This window comes from Sphaerodactylus townsendi, linkage group LG16 (genome assembly GCF_021028975.2).
Source record: "Sphaerodactylus townsendi isolate TG3544 linkage group LG16, MPM_Stown_v2.3, whole genome shotgun sequence".
NCBI classification, from domain to species: Eukaryota; Metazoa; Chordata; class Lepidosauria; order Squamata; family Sphaerodactylidae; genus Sphaerodactylus; species Sphaerodactylus townsendi.
In genome coordinates, this window is record NC_059440.1 from 27,919,494 (window position 1) to 27,939,697 (window position 20,204).

The window sequence follows — 20,204 nt, forward strand, 5'->3', positions numbered from 1 at the left end:
TGGGAGGATGGTCCACTTATGCTTCCTCTTTGCTGCGTTTACTAGATCATGCATGGATCTGGCTAAATACACTGTTGGGCTGAAATTAATTTTAGGGGAGAAGTCATGGAAGGTTGAATGCTAAAAGCCCCAGATCCAATTTCTGGTATCTCTGGTTCAAAAACCTCTGTTGGAAAAGATACCCTGGGGAATAGCTGCTACCCTGAGTAGATAATTCTGAGCCAGGCAGGTCAGGGGCCCCTTCCGCACACGCAGAATAATGCACTTTCCAAAGACAGTTGTCAGAAGAAGCTGCAAAAGACGAATTCCCTGTTCATGGTGTATTAATTGGATTTCGAAGTTTAAATATCTAGTTCTGTGGCTTAGCCTCTGCCCAGCCAATCAAGCATCTAATGCTCAATCAGAAATGTTGCTGGGCAAAAGCCCCACCTAGCCCTGACCATTTTCTAAAAACGTGGGTGCCATGAAAGGCACCGATGGGCACCACGTTGGGTACTCGTGTTCTAAGTGGTACCTTAGAGATACCAGAAGGTTCCCGAATGCTCTTCTTCATGGGCAAAATAAGAGGCCCATTTCAGGCCATCTGAAAATGCTCCTTGCAGATCACCCTAAAGATGTTGTTGCTTAATTCTGTGTCTTCTGTGCAGGACTCCACTGGCACAGGCCCATGCGTGCCTGCACAGAAGACAACAACTAAAGATAAGTGCAACTTGGTTTTTTAATGTTGTTTCAAAAGCCTGCCAAACATGTTGCCCCCTCCCCCTGCCCAGCAGGATTGGAGCTGCTAAGCTGGAACATTCTGCGCTAGATGATAAATATTTAGACTAATTTTTGAGCAGTCAACGAAAAGCAGCAACGTCCCAAGAATTTGAGGGCGTTGCTCACGATTTGTGGTTTGAGTAGAAGGAACAAGCAGATCTGATCCAGCGAGCAGAAAGTCATGAAATCTGAACAAAAATCACGGTTATAAGAATTGAATGCAAAACAAAAAAGCGTTGGTCCTACTTTAGCAGTACTTCTTTCAAAAAGGCTGATGGCTGCAATATTTTCTTCTTTGCAACATTCCTTTGCAGAGCTGACTCATAAAAGAAATGTTCGTATTTTAATTTCTTCAAAAAAACCAGCAACCCCAATATGGAGGAAAAAGGTGGTGCTTAAAGACTTCTTGGAAATGCCCTAACAATAGGAACTTGTCACAGCCATTCATCTTTCAGAGCAGCACGCCACCTTTCTTGGCTGTTTTATCTGTCCGAAGGTGTACACTGGAGTAGTCAAACAAACGGTGGCAGCCCAATTGAGGTGAAACATGACATACCGGTTAAATTTCTCCATGTTTCTCCTTTTCTCACTTGTCCTTCGAAGTTCAGGGCTAAGCTGTGGCCCACAGGAATATCCTTTGGACGGACTGAAATGCTGTCACCTCTGTGCTCCAGGTGAGTTGACGCTTTGTTATCATGGACAGGTTGGATACTGCAGTGAGCGTGGGTGTATTTTGGGGGTAGCTGGAGAAGCACGAATGAGACGCAGCCTCCACAGAAACACAAGGAGCGGGCTTGGATGCTGACCCTACAGCCTTCCCCCTTTTCATCTCCGATGCGTGAATTGTTCCAAGCTCTTGGTTTCGATTCCATCGCTGGGTATGCATCCCAGTCAGTAACTGGTTTTCTTTGCTAGTTTCAGGTGGGTACCTATGTTGGTCTACAGTAGAAGAGCAAGTTTTGAGACCAAACAAAATTTCCAAGGTATACATTTTGAGAGTCGAGTACAATCAGATTTTATTATATCTGATGAAGCGAGTTAATGGAGACCTTGCTGATCTTTTAAGGTGCTGCTGTGCGTGAATCTTAGGCTCATTCCGCACATGCAGAATAATGCACTTTCAACCTGCTTTCAGTGCTCTTTAAAGCTGTGCGGAATAGCAAAATCCACTTGCAAACAGTTGTGAAAGTGGTTTGAAAACGCATTATTTTGCGTGTGCGGAAGGGGCCTTTGTTTTCTTTCAGGGTCGCCTGTGAGATGGGGGGTTTGCAGGTTCCAGCTCTTTGTCGAAGATGCTGCTTGCCTTCAGGGTTTGCAGTTGGAGGACAGATTTCTGCCGATGACTGGTAGTTGCTCACCTCTGGGACACACATTTCAGAAGTCAGTCCCTTACTGGGAGAGCCCATTGGTTGACAGCAGGGCCCAGTGATGCATTTGGGGAACCTGAAATCCAGTCCCCGGAAAGCCACTGCCAAGCAAAGGAAACCATATTTAGCTGGATTTGATTTGACTCTGTTCAAAATGACATCAAATATTCAATCTCTGTGTTGCAAAACTCAAGGACTCATGGTCAGAGTCTGCTGGCATCCAGAAGTGTGTGAGATCATGGAGGAAGCTGTTTAGAGAAATGCAGGAAAAGCTGGTTAGGAAAGGTGGCTGTTTTCAAGAGGTGTGGATGGTCAAAATTTTCCATTTTTCTCAACAGAAGAGGAATAGGCAAAGACTTGGAGGATAAGTCAATGAACCCTCCATGTTCAGAGGCAGTAGCTCTGAATATGAGCTGATGTGAGACACGGAGTGCAGGAAGCAGATAGCTTTCCCCTTGAGGTTTCCTGAAGACATGACTAACTCGCTTATCTTGGAAACAGGATACTGGGTTAGATCTGATTCAGCAGAGCTGATCGGCTGGGGAAAGGTAGGTTTTTAACTGTTCCATCTAGCCACAATAGTCCTTCCAGATCATGCCAATAGTCCATCTAGTCCAGCATCCTCTTTTCCACAGGGGTCATCCAGGTGTCTCCAGATGGCCAACAAAAAAGGCATGAAAATCAGAGTTACCCCCACCATGTCATCAATGTGCAGCAACTGATATTCAGAGGTAGACTGCCAGTGAACATGGAGGCTCTTACTTAATGGAATGAACCTATCCTCCATGGAGATGCCTGAATTCCACCTTAAAACAATCTAAGCTTTTCACTGTTGTTCCATCTTGTGGCAGTGAGTTCCACAAGCAAACGAGGAAGCCGATCTACTTTCTGTCCGTTCCAAATCTACTGCCCATCAGGATTATTGCGTGCCCCTCGAATTCCCACATTCTGGAAGAAGGAGGAAATATTTCTCCCTGTTTTCAACAACCAGTTGATGAATCTATCAGCTCTTTCTTTTTGTCTCTCCCTCTGGGCGCTACAACCAGTTGCATTTTGCTACACGTCGCTGTCTGCTTGAGCAGCGTAGTTTCCTCTCTCAAAACCCTTTTCCCCCCATTTAGGAACAACAATGCAAGCCCGCTGCACAAGAAACACCGACACTATTTGCCGACCGTGTGATGAGGGATCGTATAACCCGACATTCACTACGTGGGACTGTAAGAGCTGTACCATCTGTGACCCTGGTAAGTCCCCTTTGGCAGGACAAGAATTGTAGAGAGGTAGCCGTGTTAGTCGCCTGCAGCAAAATTAAACGGAAGCCCAGAGGCACCTTATAGAAGAACAAAATTTATCCCAGTAGAAATTTTCATGAGGTTGAACTGACTGTCAGACGCTGAGAGGAAAGACAGATAGACCAATAAACACTGCACTGAACTCCTTGGGTGGTGGGGTAAAAATGTTTATTAAGTTTATTAAGTTTCCAACAAAACAAATCTATAAAAATATACAGCGAATATTGTATCTTGTCCAGTTCTTAGAATTAAATAGGCATAAATCAATTGCTACAGTTATCGAGTCACTATCTTCTCTTAATTTCCCCACCCTATTAGGGCTCCGTTTTTTTACTTACAACTTTCAGCAATCTTCGTTGCTCATTGAGCTTTATACCAAAGAAATGGTCTGCCAGGATGCTAGGACACCTGCTGAAAAAGATGTGCCGTGTGTGTTTTTCTCACTATCCTTTGTGCTTTCTATTTCTCAGCCAACGGACTTCAGTGGGTGAAGAAGTGCGAACGCACTTCCGACACGGTTTGCGTGTGTCTCCCGGGCCACGAGCCAGCCACCTCTGGGTTCGGCGAGAAAAGTGAGTAGAGCTTTTTCTGTCAGTCAAGATGCTGTCAGACACCCTGCCTCTATTAACATCCAAACTGTCTTGTTCCAGGATGTAATCCCTGCCCTAAAGGACATTTCTCCAAAGGAGGGGAGAAAGCATGCACCCCTTGGACAAAGTAAGTATGCCCAGTAAGTAGATCAAAAGGTGCTAAGAACCCAACAGAAACTGGAGGGTTATGTGAATAGTCTCTCTTTTGTTTCTCGATTTCTATTACGGTTTGTTGACATTCTTAGCTTTTCACCGATGGGTTTTATTGCTTTATTATCCTTGTGTGCGCATTTTTACATGCCATTCAGAGGTGGGATCCAACCAGTTCTCACCACTTCTCTAGAAGTGGTTACTAATTTTTTCTGAGTGCCGAGAAGGGGTTACTAAAGCAACCTCCCTGCCCATAGGAACTGGAGGTGCGTGTGTGCGGTGGCGCCACTGTTTGAATCCCACCACCATCGGAACCTGTTAATAAAAATTTTGGATCCCACCACTGATTGCCATTCCTATGATATTTAGCTTTACAATGCATACTGCTTCTATGGCAATGTTGCTTTGTGGACGCACGTTGGAAAATGTGTACGTTTAATGGGGAAAATGCCACGTGAGGCACTAGAAATTAGCTTGGAAGCAATGAATTCTGGGTTTGTTCGTATAAGACAGAAGCAAAATGAAAGCATAGGTTTCAACATTAAAACCAACATCCTCCCTGGATAACAGGTGGTTGTTTTAAAAATCTTGAACTAAAGCCTCTTCCACACATGCAGAATAATGCACTTTCAATCCACTTTCACAACTGTTTGCAAGTCGATTTTGCTATTCTGCACAGTAAAATCCAGCTGCAAAATGGATTGAAAGTGGATTGAAAGTGCATTTATTCTGCATGTGTGGAAGGGACTACGACTTGTCCTCCAAATACTCCAGATCATAATATGGATGCTTTCAACATTTTCCTTCTCTGATGTTCTCTTGGATTTTGGATTTTGGAATCATTTGGCTTATTACCGACACAATAGGAATGCATCGATTCCTTCCCCCCCGAATTTTGCAGATCGCACAGTGTGCACGCAAGAGCTTTCAGATCACTGCTATTTTGATCTCTCGCTTTGTCACCATGGTAACCTGCGTAAATCAATTTAAATAAAGTGCAAAAGAGGAATCTTGATGTGATATCTGTATGGCGATTCTCAGTGTGTGGTGTTTTCCTAATGTGCACATCAATAACGTGGTGTGCAGACTGTTGCTCTGAGGCTGATTTTTGTGGGCGCATTTGATCAATATGCAGAGATGCCTCAGTAATATAGAGAGGAGGAAAGACAGGGTTAACAAGAGGAACGGAGGGTTGTGGCAAATTAAACTCCTGGCATTAATTCATAGAAAGTCTTCAAGCGAAATCAGAATTCAGGAGCAGAAGGCCTGAGAAAAACCAGAGAGAAAAAAATGAAGAGGAGAGGAGAAACTTTGCCCATCCCAAAGTACAGGTGGAAAGAGGAAAATTGTCACGCTTTGAGCGTCCTCCCCAAATGCAGTAATTAATTTTATTAGTTCATTTTATAAAATGTGTTACCCCATCATTTCTTAGCCAAACAACAAACAAGATCAAGTTCAATATAATCAACAGCCATGAAACAATAAAATCGCAATAAAGTTGAAGGGGAAGAAGGAGAAGGAGAAGGAGAAGAAGAAGAAGAAGAAGAAGAAGAAGAAGAAGAAGAAGAAGAAGAAGAAGAAGAAGAAGAAGAAGAAGAAGAAGAAGAAGAAGAAGAATAGGAGGAGTAGGAGGAGTTTGGATTTATATCCCCCCTTTCTCTCCTATAGGAGACTCAAAGGGGCTTACAATCTCCTTTCCCTTCCCCCACACACAACAAACACCCTGTGAGGTAGGTGGGGGTGAGAGAGCTCTGAAGAACTGTGATTAGCCCAAGGTCACCCAGCTGGTGTGTGTTGGAGTGCACAGGCTAATCTGAATTCCCCAGATAAGCCTCCACAGCTCAAGTGGCAGAGCAGGGAATCAAACCCGGTTCCTCCAGATTAGAGTGCACCTGCTCTTAACCACTATGCCGCTGCTGCTTAAGAGTACTACCCCAAATTCCATCTATGATGGCAACGAAGTTCCTATTAGAGTACCCATGTTTCATTTCTGTTCCTTTGTTTAAAATGACAGTTGTACGGCTACAGGAAGAACAGTTTTCCGAGCCGGGAGCAGGGAGGAAGATGCAATCTGCAATAATGCCCCCACTCTGACAACCAAGTTACCCATCAAGAGTTCTTCGAAGAGAGAAATGGGTCAGGCCACGTCAGTTACGAAGCCCAACTCGACTTCATCTACCTCGATTCCTTTGCCAACGGAGGGCCCATCAGGTGGTGTTCAGAACTCTGGTAAGGAAAACTCGGTGGGCTTTGGGCACAGGGTGCTCGAACTTTCGTCCCCACGCGCTGCTAATTTTGGCAAAGCGAATAAGGGCGCCTTTGGCCTGTGAGGAGGTCTACTGACTTCTCCTTGGCCAAATCTCTCCCTTAGGTTTTGAAATTCCAAACCCCCGAAGTGGAACTAGTGGACTTGGAATGTTCCATTCTTTGTTTCTGAGTTTGGCGGGATCTCCGCGCAAATGTAGTTTGCCGCAACTCTTTCAGCTCACTTGCATCTCCCCCAAATAGACTAAAGGAAGTGCATTGATATATTTATGCAGGGGGGAAACATCTTGATACCGTGTCAACGTGTATGTGTGGTGGAACAGACAATTGAAGGGATGCCAGATTCCCAGGGAATTTGGGGACACCCCAAAATTACAGCATATCTTCAGACCTCAGAGAAAATGGATGCTTTGGAAGGCGGACTCTGTGGCCTTGTACCCCAGAGAGCTCCATGTCCTCCCCCAAATCCACCCCCAAATCTCCCAGGCCCCTTCCGCACATGCAGAACAATGCATTTTCAATCCACTTTCAATCCACTTTGCAGCTGGATTTTACTGTGCGAAATAGCAAAATCCACTTGCAAGCAATTGTGAAAGTGGATTGAAAGTGCATTATTCTGCAAGTGCGGAAGGGGCCCAAGAGTTTCTCAACTTGGATCTGGCAGCCTTCCCCTTGGTTTTCCCCACTGTTCTAACCCTCGGTCCTCTCCTTCTGTTTACCTTGTAGAATATTTATTGTACATCCTCGTCGCTACAGCCTTGCTTCTTGCATCGGGCGTGATTATTCTGTTGAAGATTTTTGGGAAAACTAAGGAACCAGGGAGGTTTGCGGAACAGATATATAAGGGTGAGTCCCTGGCAGTTTTGGAGGGCTCTCTCTCTCTCTCTTTCTCGCCCCCTCCCTCCTTGGGAGACTGGAAGATACAGGTCAATGCAGACACAGTGATGGTACTAACTTAGGCAGTTTTAAGGGGAAAAATAAAAAGACAGAAGAGTTAAGAACCCAAAAAGTCAAGACTCAAGTTCCCATATAGGGCCAACAGATTCAATTATAAAAATGATATAAATAATAAAAATTGTAATATAGAATATATGCATGTATTGTCAGCTAAAACCGTGGGGAGGGAGGGATTTTATATTATTAGAATGCTGGACGCCACCTATATCTTGATCTTAACTCTAAATTTAAACCTTGAGTTTTATATTCGGTAAATGCATTGGGAATTTTATCGCTGCTTTTAAATGTTTATTTATTTATACTGTGTTTTAATTGTTGTACACCGCCCAGAGCCCTTCGGGGATGGGGCGGTATAAAAATCAAATAAATAAATAAATAAATAAAAATAAAAACAACAACACAAATGAGCCCTTTATAACCGACAGTACTAACATATCCAAGCACAATAATTACACAAATGGACAAACACAGTTTCTAAAGGAAATCAGACAAATGCATATAAGGGGAAGGCCAAAAGTAGAACCTCCATGTTTAGAGGCAGTATACCTCTGTCTACAAGTTACTGGGGAGCGGGGTCAACCCCAGGGGAAGGTTTTGGCCTTTGTGCTTTGATTGTGGGTGTGGAGGCAGAGAATTCGATCTATGTTTGCCTGTCGCAGTGTGCTTTTAATGCAAATTGAACCTAAATCAGTTCGTCCACTATTGGAGACCAGAGAAAAACACTAACAAATGCTGTTTGTTTTCTCATTCCTTTTTTTGTGTGAAATGGCAGTCCCTCCCAAAGTGAGATTAAAAAAAAAAATTAGTTGTGGCCAAATGCATGCTGGTTGTTTTCTCACGTCTCTCCTCCATAATTCTACCTCCCCTTCTGCCTTTCAGATGGAAAAAACAGCTTTCGTATCCCTATCCAGGAAGAGCAAATCGACACCAAAGCCAGCCTTGTGCGAAACTGACTTTAGCTGAGAAGAAAAGGTTCAACACTTAGCCATGGAGAAGGAGAGTATCCATTCCTATCCATCACCTGAAGCCCAAATCTTTTGCTCCTACTTCATCAATCTCCTAAAGTTGTTCCAATCGAGTGTGGGGGAAATTTGCAATTTTTTTCCCAGGGCCTGTTTATATTGCAGATCGGTGTCAGTTATTTATAGAGCATTTCCAGGTCTGCTCTGGCCGCTGGTGATTGATGCGGGAAGGGGGTTTGTGGAAGGAATGGCTTTCCAGATCCAGGTTGGGAAATTCTTTGAGTTCTGGGGATGGAGCATGAGGAGGCCTCATTGGGTTATTAGACCGTAGAGTCCATCATCCAAAATGTCCATTTCTGAAGGGGGACTGACCTCTGTAATCTAGAGATGAGCTATTATTCTGAGGCATCCTCAGATCCAACAACTCTAGCTTTATCCCATCTCCAGTTGACGTCTCCAACTTTATCCCATGTCATAGGCTCATTCCGCACAGCAAAATAATGCACTTTCAAACTGCTTTCAGTGCTCTTTGAAGCTGTGCGGAATGGCAAAATCCACTTGCAAACAGTTGTGAAAGTGGTTTGAAAACGCATTATTTTGCGTGTGCAGAAGAGGCCATAGTTTCCTCCAAAGAATCCCCGGGGTTGTGGTTTGAGTGAAAGAGGCCGAGAATTCTTGGTCAGAGATTCCCAGCCTCTTTTTCTGTCTTCCTGCATAAGCTCTCCACTTCGGTAAATCTTTTCATGAGGTTATCTTTTTTATGTATTTGGAAATTTATGTTTCAATAAAGCAGGCCTACTTGACAGGATTTGCTTCTAGCTACCAGAGACTTATACGGCAGTAGAAAATTTTTAATTAAGTAGGGTAGGTATGCCCAAATTCCTGCCTTTCAATATGAAGTTTTGATGGTGACTCATACCTGTGTTAGCAGGCCTCCAGTGACTTAATTTGTCCCAAAACTTCTGATTTCAATTGTGGTTTGATTTGAACATATTTTTAGTTTCTTTCCTGGAGGACATAGGTGTCAAACTCATGGCCCTCCAGATGTTATGGACTACAGTTCCCATCATCCCCTGCCAGCATCATGCTGGCAGGGGATGATGGGAGCTGTAGTCCATAACATCTGGAGGGCCGCAAGTTTGACACCTGTGCTGTAGGATGACCTATTCAGACCCACCCCAAACACTGCCCTCTCCAGAGTCCAACCTTGGATCTCCCAGAATTTCCCAATTTCCCAGCTTTAACTGCAAAGAGAATTGGGGTTGGAATATTAAATTGGCTGTTGTACTAGCAGACATCAGGTCGAGAGAGCTCCGTTTCCCCGTTAAACCCAGCTTCCAACCCTTCTGTCACAATTTCAGTGAAATTCAAACGTTGGCCCCCTGATTGTAAATTAGGTCTCTTGATGATCTGCAAAGCTGTTTGGTTTTTGAATTATATCTCAAGAGAGATTGTGGAGTCTCTAGGAGAGATTATCTGATGGCTTTACCCCTAGTGCATTCGAAAACAATACTTTCAAACAAAAAAGCGAAGCCCCGCATGCAACCAGTTATTTGAATTTTGTAAATTCGTTGGGGTTTTTTGAACGTATGCAGAATTTTTTTTCTGCTCTTGCTTGTGAACAGTTGTTTTATACGCAGCCTTTTTATATTGTGTTTACACATAGCATTTTGGCACTGATGAAGAGCATCCTGTTGCAACCAGTAAAAGATTTATGTCTCTTTCATGCTCTGTGCTTCTATCTCCGTGTGACGAACTGCCCAACTGTGACACCCTCATTATTCCACATTGGAAAGATTTCCAAGCCCTTTTGGCTCATAGTACGAGCTTCAGCATTCATGCAGACGGTCATAGCAAGCTAGTCGTCATAGCTGCCAAAATCTTATCTAGCTTGGATGGTCAATTCCCTCCACCTTGTCCTCTTTCCACCTGCTGTGCCCAGATGGGATTCTTCCTGAGGACACTGTTCCAGGGTCGCAGAGGGCTGTTGTACAGTATCTAGGGGAAATGTAGCCCGGTGCAAAATCTGAGTTTTTTGCTCCCCCCTCCCCAGTATGGGCGGTTGCCCTCCCCCACCACGACCATTTTTATTGCACCAGGTCTTGAAGTCAGTGTATAGACCAGAGATGGCGAACCTATGGCACGGGTGCCAGAGATGGCACTCAGAGCCCTCTTTGTGGGCACGCACACACAGAGTTCATCATGTGGGGGGCGGAAAATCACCCCCCCCACACACACACATCTAGACTGTTCTGGGCCACTGAGCACAACGTGCGCGCACCACGGTGAGCAGGGAGGACTCGGCTGGTGAGCCTGGTGCCTGTGCTCTGGGTGGCTGCTGCCTGGGGGGCGGGGGGGGGGGGCCAGAGGAGGCAGAGATGCTAGAGAGGCACAGAGCAGTGTGCGTGGGACTTGCTGGAGGCTAGAGCAGGCTGGCCCCTACTTAAGTGGGTGGGGTGGAGGAAGAGGGAGCCAACCGTTTTCTTCTAAACTAAAACCTCAGCATTCAGGTTAAATTACCGGGTTGGCATTTTGTGATAAATAAGTGGGGTTTGGGTTGCAATTTGAGCACTCGGTCTCAAAAAGGTTCACCATCACTGGTATAGACCCAGGGGGAAGGAGGAGGGATATGGGGGCGATTTTCCGCCCCCCACGTGACTAAATGGCCAAAGCCCAGGGACATTTGACCCCATATGTCCCCCTGGGCAGTATGCCTCTGCTGTTGTATATGGTAGTTTTTATTGTATGCATTTCTTGTTTTTACAGCCTGACTCTTTTGTCCGTCACCCAGTTTTGCATTCTTGCTATCATGTCTTATATTGTTTTTACTGCAATGTTTTCATTGTACTCTCCCTTATTACAGCGTTTAGGATATGCTATGCCTGATACTGTACTGCTATATTTTGTGATTTGCCTTGAGTCTCAGTGAGAACTGCAGATTGTAAATGAAGAAATAAAGTCTTTTTTCCACTGCATGACTTGGAAGTGTGATGTCTGTGGTACCCAACATATCCTGGGACCTACATTTCTCAGAATATACCAAGCACTTACGTCACCCTCCTCTCAACTGTCTCCTTCGGTTTGTCAGTTCTGGGTAGGGAAATCACTGAAGATTTGAGGATAGAGTCCATAGTTGCCACTACATAAGAACATAAGAACAAGCCAACTGGATCAGACCAGAGTCCATCTAGTCCAGCTCTCTGCTACTCGCAGTGGCCCACCAGGTGCCTTTGGGAGCTCACGTGCAGGAGGTGAAAGCAAGGGCCTTCTGCTGCTGCTGTTGCTCCCAAGCACCTGGTCTGCTAAGGCATTTGCAATCTCAGATCAAAGAGGATCAAGATTGGTAGCCATAAATCGACTTCTCCTCCATAAATCTGTCCAAGCCCCTTTTAAAGCTATCCAGGTTAGTGGCCATCACCACCTCCTGTGGCAGCATATTCCAAACACCAATCATACGTTGCGTGAAGAAGTGTTTCCTTTTATTAGTCCTAATTCTTCCCCCCAGCATTTTCAATGAATGCCCCCTGGTTCTAGTATTGTGAGAAAGAGAGAAAAATTTCTCTCTGTCAACATTTTCTACCCCATGCATAATTTTATAGACTTCAATCATATCCCCCCTCAGACGTCTCCTCTCCAAACTAAAGAGTCCCAAAAACTAGGGCCCCTTCTGCACATGCAGAATAATGCACTTTCAATCCACTTTCACAATTGTTTGCAAGTGGATTTCACTGTTCCATACAGTAAAATCCAGCTGCAAAGTAGATTGAAAGTGGATTATTCTGCATGTACGGAAGAGGCCTAAGTCTTGCAGGATCAACTCAAACCTTAGCTCCATGTTCTGAAGAAGAAGCGCTCCCTTTGATGTGTGACAGTGTTTTGAATTTCCGTCTCCTACCTGCTTTCCGGGGGGAAAAGTTCTGCGGAGATGCTGCCTACGCAAGAGACCAAGCCGTTCTTAAAATAGCTGGGAACTTGATGCGTCTCGTCTGCCATCTTTGATTTTATCTTCCCATGTGACGTGCAGGGACTGTACCTATTTTCCCGGAGGTAGAAGATGCTGACTTTAGCAAAAGCAGCGAGTCTCTTCCTGTCTAAATTTCCCCTCCGTTTTGATTTCCTTGAAGCAGCAGAAAAGATGTGCTCCTTGCAGAAGACGCCCGTGATCCCCAAATGGCAGGACTTCCATCCTTTGAACTGAAATGGAAGAACATAAGACAGGTCTCACTGGATCAGACTGATGGTTCATCTAGTCTTCTTTCCTACAGTGCCAACAAGATACCTTTGGGAAGCCAAAGTGCTGCGAAACAATAAACTGGAATTGCGCAGACCAGAGTTTAACGCCCCAGAGTTTAATTTCCTTTTTTTAAGGAAAAGCAGCGCTCACCTTGCTGTGTAGCCCGGAGGGGGGGTGTGGCGGGAAGCAAAGGCAAGGAGCCCCATAGCTGCTGCTTTGCGAGGCAAGACTTTTTTAAAAAGAAAAGCCAATTCTCCATATTGCTATTTTGCATTTGTAGGAGACCCAGTATCAAGAAAGAGGGGTGTGTTCATGTTGTGGGTGGGTGGGGGATTAGGGCAGAGGTGGGATCCAGCAGGTTCTCACAGGTTCCCGAGAGTAGGTTACTAATTATTTGTGTGTGCCGAGAGGGGGTTACTAATTGGTGATTTTGCCACGTGATTTTTGCCTTAGTTACGCCCCTCCTCTCAGCAGTAGCACACAGAACTTGAAGCAGTCTAGCAGGAGGTGCACCGGTGGGCGTGGCAGCCTGCGCCTGCGTGCATTCGTTTCCCGCCCAAGGACCGGCGCAGCGGCTGCGTTCTTGCCACAGCCCTGCCCAGGAATGCCCCGCCCCTGGAATGCCCTGTCGTGCTCCGCCCAGCCCCATTGGCGCTACGCCACAGTTTGAATCCCACCACCATGGGAACCTGTTACTAAAATTTTTGGATCCCACCACTGGATTAGGGATGTGGTCTAGGGGCAAGGGGGCAGTGGTCTGGAAAAGTTTGGGAACCATTGCTCTGACCAATACACCACACTGCCTTTTGCCTCGTTGATTATCAACTGATCAGTGGATATCTTGTATGGCACTGAGGCCAGACCAAACGAGCCCTGTTTCCTGTTTTCAACAAGGGACAACCGCACAACTTCTAGAAGCCCGCAAGCAAATGACAAAAAAGGATCTTTTGCACCCCAGCGCTTTATAAGTAAAGACATACTACCTTTTCATTCGGAGAGTCTGTTTTGCCCACATACTTAATAATATTACTTCTGTCCTCTATAAAGCTCTGCTAGATGTCTTTTGGCGTTGTGTTGAATTAGCTGCATTGCCAACAGGGGTCAGAAGAGGGGGCCCTGTGTCCCAGTTAAATCCTATGTTACAGTATATTTATATTACATTAAAGTCCACATTGCAATCAGTGGCTGTCTCCTAGCCCCACTTGGTACTATTTAACCTTCCGTGCCGTTCCACACTAGTTTGCCCCTGTTTGGTTCTGGAAACGTTTCCAAGCAGCTTTTACTCTGTTGTTTCTGAAAACAGTTTCCTTTTGAAGGCCTTTTCCATACAAGTCACATACTGATCTTATTTAAACACTTTTGATCCATCCCAGGAGGGACAGATCAAAGAAACAGCATTAACACAATCATAAATGGGCAGCAAACAACCATCCAAACCCAGAAACATTCTCCTTGGGGGGGCGGACAAAAGGGTGGCTAGCAGAGGCGCATCTGGGGAAAATGTAGCCTGGTGCGAAATCTGAGTTTTCTCTCCCAACACCCCTGCTCCCGTATGGGCAGCCGCCCTCCCCCACCATGACCAAACCATGTTTTTTTGCACCAGGTGAAGAAGGAGGAGGAGAAGGAGGAGGAGGAGAAGGAGACGAAGGAGGAGGAGGAGAAGGAGGAGGAGGAGGAGAAGGAGAAGAAGGAGAAGAAGAAGGAGAAGGAGGAGGAGGAGAAGGAGGAAGAGGAGGAGGAGGAGAAGAAGGAGGAGGAGGAGAAGGAGAAGAAGGAGGAGAAGGAGAAGGAGAAGAAGAAAGAGGAGGAGGAGAAGGAGAAGAAGGAGGAGGAGGAGGAGAAGAAGGAGAAGGAGGAGGAGGAGGAGGAGGAGGAGGAGGAGAGTTGGATTTATATCCTCCCTTTCTCTCCTGCAAGGAGACTCAAAGGGGCTAACAAACTCCTTTCCCTTCCCCCCTCACAACAAACACCCTGTGAGGTGGGTAGGGCTGAGAGAGCTCAGAAGAACTGTGACTAGCCCAAGGTCACCCAGCTGGCATGTGTGGGAGTGCACAGGCTAATCTGAGCCTCCACAGCTCAAGCGGCAGAGTGGGGAATCAAACCCGGTTCCTCCAGATTAGAGTACACCTACTCTTAACCACTACACCACTGCTGCTCTCAGTCAGTGTATGGACCTGAGGGGAAGGAGGAGGGGTGTGTGGGGTGATTTCCCACCTGCCCCATGTCTAAATGGCCGCAGCTTGGGGACATTTGACCTCATATGTTTTCCTGGGCAGTACGGCCCCGGTGGGTAGGCTCAAGTAAAGCCACAGAGCTCCTCTATGCATGTCAATGGCCCCTTCCGCACGTGCAGAATAATGCACTTTCAATCCACTTTCACAATTGTTTGCAAGTGGATTTTGCTCTTCCGCACAGCTGCAAAGTGCATTGAAAGTGGATTGAAAGTGCCTTATTCTGCACGTGCGGAAGGGGCCGATGAGGAAATGCAGGGAGACCCCATGGCGAAGCACACGGCTGCGCTGAAAACTAAGCACACAAAAGGACACCGTCTTTGCAGCCTCCATCAACTCTCCAAAGTCAGAGGTAATGAAAGGTCATTCCCACCGCCTACGATACAACAACCTTGTCTTGGAAGTATTCGAGACTGAAGCTGTGACCTTTCCCAGACCCCATGCTCTCCCTTGCAACCACAGTGAGCAGCTAGTGCTTGGGTATGAGTAGGAAGTGGCTTGCCAGACAGTTTGTGTGTGCGCCTGTGTAACCCCCATGCCCAGAATGGGTTGGCCCAGAATGGGTTGACCCAGTAAGGGGTGGAGACTCGGAGCAGCAGAGAGGCTGAAAGAGCTCTTTTGCAGAAGAACAAGGCTACCAGACTCGGACCTTGATTTCTATAAGCCCTTAACACCTTGTTAAGGTAATTTCAATATTGTTGGGAACTACTGGGAAGGTAGTTATTGTTTTGCTGTGTTGTAAATGTTGGAGTTTATTGTTTCAGGGTTTCTTTTGTGGTTGTAATGGGTGAGAGTTCTCCTGGAGACCTTCATCATGTTGCAACCTGTTCATCAAGCCCTTGGAGTCTTCAGGAGCCAGCCAACTTGCAAAGAAGAATTTGGACTTGGCAATATCAGTAGACTGTAAATAGAAGGACTTGAAATGCAACCTGAACAGGACCTTGAATTGTAACGTTAAATGTTGATGTTTTAAAAGTGTTAATTGTACAGAAAAGTAAACCATTTTGTTGTTTAAAAATTGTTGTTGCAACTCATTCCAAGTACTGCCCCACAGAACCCACAAGCTGAGGTTACACCTGCACCTATGTGCATGCACTTTCTCTAGCTACCTGCACAACTCCAAACCCCACAACAGCATGTGGGAGGCTGAAAAACTATAACCCCCCAAAAAATCCCCCAGTCAGATATTCAAACAATTGCATTACACAGTCCCTTATCAGACCTTAGGTTGCAGGGGCTTCTCTTATTGTTAGGGAGATATTGAATTTCAGCTTGACTGTGTTGCTATGCATTGGCTATTAACTGGGTAACAGAATTGTTTACTAATCCAAATTCATAACGTGCTTTGTTATATAACCAGAGAGGATTCTGAGTTTTCTTTCAATTGACTGTTTGACATCCTTGTTTGCGTGGGTTTGCAACTGTGGATTGACAGAAGACTGGTGCCAGTGCGTAAATGCATAGCTGGAAGGGCATTGGATTGGCAATAGCGCAGTGAGAACTCACTAGAGTAGTGATGGCGAATCTTTTTGAGACCAAGTGCCCAAATTGCAACCCAAACCCCACTTATTTATTGCAAAGTGCCAACCCGGCAATTTAACCTGAATGCTGAGGTTTTAGTTTAGAAAAAACAGGTTGGCTCCCTTTTCTTCCGCCCCACCCGTTCGAGCAGGGGCCAGCCTGCTCTAGCCTCCAGCAAGTCCTCCGCACACCGCTCTGTGCCTCTCTATCATCTCTGCCTCCTCTGTGCACCCCCCCTTGGGCAGCAGCCACCTGGAGCACAAGCACCAGGCCCACCAGCCGAGTCCTCCCTGCTCACCGCGGTGCGCGCACGTCATGCTCAGTGGCCCAGGCCGGCCTCGATGTGTGTGTGTGATTTTCCGCCCCCCACATGACAAACTCTGTGTGCGCGTGCCCACAGAGAGGGCTCCGAGTGCCATCTCTGGCACCCGTGCCATAGGTTCGCCATCACTGCACTAGAGGGTTTACTATAGGTCAGTGATGGTGAACCTTTTCGAGAACCAAGTGCCCAAATTGCAACCCAAAACCCACTTATTTATTGCAAAGTGCCAACATGGCAATTTAACCTGAATACTGAGGTTTTAGTTTGGAAAAAAAACGGTTGGCTCCGAGGCGTGCATTACTCGGGAGTAAGCTTGGTGGAAGTCGGTGGCTTTGCTTAGACGCAACCATGCAACTCTTCCAATGGGTGAATCACGACCCTAGGAGGGTTTACTCAGAAGCAAGCCTCATTGACAGCAACCGAGCTTACTCCCAGGTAAAGGATCATGCGTTAGTTCTTTGCATGAAATTCAGTGGGGTTTAACAGCGCTTAACAGGGTTACCTACACTGCTTCCCCAAAACTAGGTCTTAAGTTTAATGCTAATAATCGATCCCAGCGGCCCAGGCCAGCCTAGATGTGTGGGGGAGGGGGGCGACTCTGCGCGTGCCCACAGAGAGGGCTCTGCCACCTCTGGCACCCGTGCTATAGGTTCGCCACCACTGATATAGGTAGTACTTTGGCTAATGGGATCTTGCCTCAGAAAGTACGCATGGGGCATCTTGAGTGTACTACCACCTCAGGGAATGTCTGTATACATTCATTTTAATCCATCCTTCCTCAAAGGGTTTCAAGGTGGTATATGTGTTTTCTCTCACCTCATTTTGTCCACAACAAACAATGTTGCGAGGTAGGTTAGACTGAGAGCAAATGACTGGCCAAGCAGTACCCACTGAGTTACATAACTTAGGGATATTCTAACCACTGCACAACACTGTTTTGAGGTGCAACGTTTCTTATTTATTTAGTTCAGTGATGGCGAACCTATGGCACGGGTGCCAGAGGTGGCACTCGGAGCCCTCTCTGTGGGCACGCGCACACAGAGTTTGTCATGTGGGGGGGAATCACCCACACACACACACACACACACACATCTAGGCTGGTCTGGGCCACTGAGCACGATGTGCGTGCACTGCGGTGAGCAGGGAGGACTCGGCTGGCGGGCTTGGTGCCTGTGCTCCGGGTGGCTGCTGCCTGGGTGGCGGGGGGGGGGGGGGAGAGGAGGCAGAGATGCTAGAGAGGCACAGAGCGGTGCGCGTGGGACTTGTGGAGGCTAGAGCAGGCTGGCCCCTGCTCGAGTGGGTGGGACGGAGGAAGAGGGAGCCAACCGTTTTTTTCTAAACCAAAACCTCAGTATTCAAGTTAAATTGCCGGGTTGGCACTTTGCAATAAATAAGTGGGGTTTGGGTTGCAATTTGGGCACTCGGTCTCAAAAAGGTTCGCCATCGCTGATTTAGTTCATTTGTGCCTTGCCTTTCTCTCCAATGAAGCCTCGAAGCAGCCCGCCAAATTGACCTCCCAGCTGCCATTTTCTCCTCACAACAACCCTGTAACGTAGGTTAGTTGGCAGTCCGACTCACCCAAGGTTATTTGACAAGCTGCCACGGCAAACTGGAGGATTTGGGTGTAGGTCTCCCAGTACTTAGTTCAACACTAACCGCTGCGCCATTTTAGTTCGCGCTTCCCTCATTTCTATTATGGGCGGAAACAAGAGAGCGCTACAAATTCAGAATGAGAACGGTCGGGTGTTCTCGGAGGCCGAGTTAACCTTTAATCATTCTCATCAGAAATTGTCAAGGGTGCTGATGTGCTTTACAATCAGCTGACAACAACTCACCTCTGGTACCGGATGCCGTCTGGGGGGGGGTTGGGGGGGGGGGGGGTGGGGGGGGGGGGGGGGGGGGGGGGGGGGGGGTGGGGGGGGGGGGTCGGGGGGGGGGGTGGGGGGGGGCGGGGGTTGGGGTGGAAGGGGGGGGGGGGGTAGGGGGGGGGGGTGTTGGGGGGGGGGGGGGGTGGGGGGGGGGGGGGGTGGGGGGGGGGGGGGGTGGGGGGGGGGGGGGGTGGGGGGGGGGGGGGGGGGGGGGGGGGGGGGGTGGGGGGGGGGGGGGGGGGGGGGGGGGGGGGGTGGGAGGGGAATATTGGGGGGGGGGGGGGGGGGGGGGGGGGGGGGGGGTTTGGGGGGAGGGGGTGGGTGGGGGGGGGGGGGGGTGGGGGTGGGGGGGGGGTGGGGGGGGGGGGGGGTGGGGGGGGGGGGGGGTGGGGGGAGATAGATAGATAGATAGATAGATAGATAGATAGATAGATAGATAGATAGATAGATAGATAGATAGATAGATAGATAGATAGATGCCACTGGAAAGAATTGGTGCATATGATATGCATGCCTGCTTGTAGATGATCTGGTTTGTAGTTTGCATGGTGTCCCAGAGTCTGTGGCAGATCTCTGCAAACTTGGGGAGGCACCCCCTTTCCCCCTCAACTCTCCCCCGGACCTTCTCCCACCTCTGCCCTTCACTTTGACATTTTCAGCACCTGTCTGAGCTGCCAACCTAGCTCGAAGGTCTGTCTTCCTTCGTGCTGACAGCAGCATGTGTGACGCCCTCCCCCCCCCAAGCAGGTGCTGTCCCCAAATCAAATCTGCTGCTCTGTCGGCCTCAGCGAAAAGGTAAAGGCCAGCACCGACACATCTCGGTGACGTTTAGGGAGCCGGCAGCAAAGTCTAGTGGTTAACCTGACGTCAGGTTGACTAATATCTCACCTTCTTCAACTTGTGCGTCCGCACTTCTCACACACATCGCTCCGTGTCTGACTGAGCCTGTGGTTATGCTGACCATATTTGTGTGGGTTTTCTACGAGAAACGGGAAGCAGGCCAGAGAGCAGCTACAGCCAAGTGGGCAGGGCTGACTTGGGGATCTTTTTTGCTACTTGAAGCAAATTTAAAACCCTCTCTTTGCTGCCTTTGGGGATGGAGCCTGCGAAAGACTGGGACTGCAGAGAGGTGAATGCTCAGAATCCACACTCCGAAGCATCCATTTTCTCCAGTGAACTCGTCTCAGTAGTCTGAGCATGAGCTGTAATTCCAGGAGACCCCCAGGCCTCTCCTGAAGGCTGGCATCAGGGGCGTACGGCCCAGGGGGGCATCTCAGGACAAATGTCCCCGGGCAGCACACATTTAGTCACATGGGGGGGAAAATCGCCCCCACACCCCTCCTCCTTCCCCCTGGGTCCTGCGTGGCTGGCGCTCTCTTTGGAAGGAAGAGCCCACCCCTCTGTGGATAGCGCGCCGGGTTGGCCACCCCAAGGATGCCACTGGGCAACCCATTCGCTGCCCCATCCGCCAGCCTTCTGGGTGGTGGCCCCGCAGGGCAGCAGAGCAAGTTGGGAAGGGGGGTTCCACAGGCTCCTGGCCTTTGCTGTCCTCCAGCCCCTCTCCTCGCCCCAGAGGCTGCCTGCACGGGGTGGGGGGAAACTCAGTTCTTGCCCCGGGCTCCATTTTCTGCCAATACGCCTTAGCTGAGGACCACCAGTTGGGAAAAGGTGCATCAGTTAATCCAT

The 20,204-nt window shown here is 47.8% G+C and overlaps 1 protein-coding gene across 1 annotated transcript; it reads left to right on the forward strand.

Moving 5' to 3' along the window:
* Positions 1-290: 290 nt before the first annotated feature.
* Positions 291-9,375, forward strand: TNFRSF4 (TNF receptor superfamily member 4). The gene is made up of 7 exons (XM_048519316.1): positions 291-1,433; positions 3,248-3,370; positions 3,889-3,990; positions 4,069-4,135; positions 6,173-6,387; positions 7,150-7,269; positions 8,260-9,375. The coding sequence occupies exons 1-7, from the start codon at positions 1,307-1,309 to the stop codon at positions 8,331-8,333; spliced, it is 828 nt and encodes a 275-aa protein (XP_048375273.1). The 5' UTR covers positions 291-1,306; the 3' UTR covers positions 8,334-9,375.
* Positions 9,376-20,204: the final 10,829 nt, after the last annotated feature.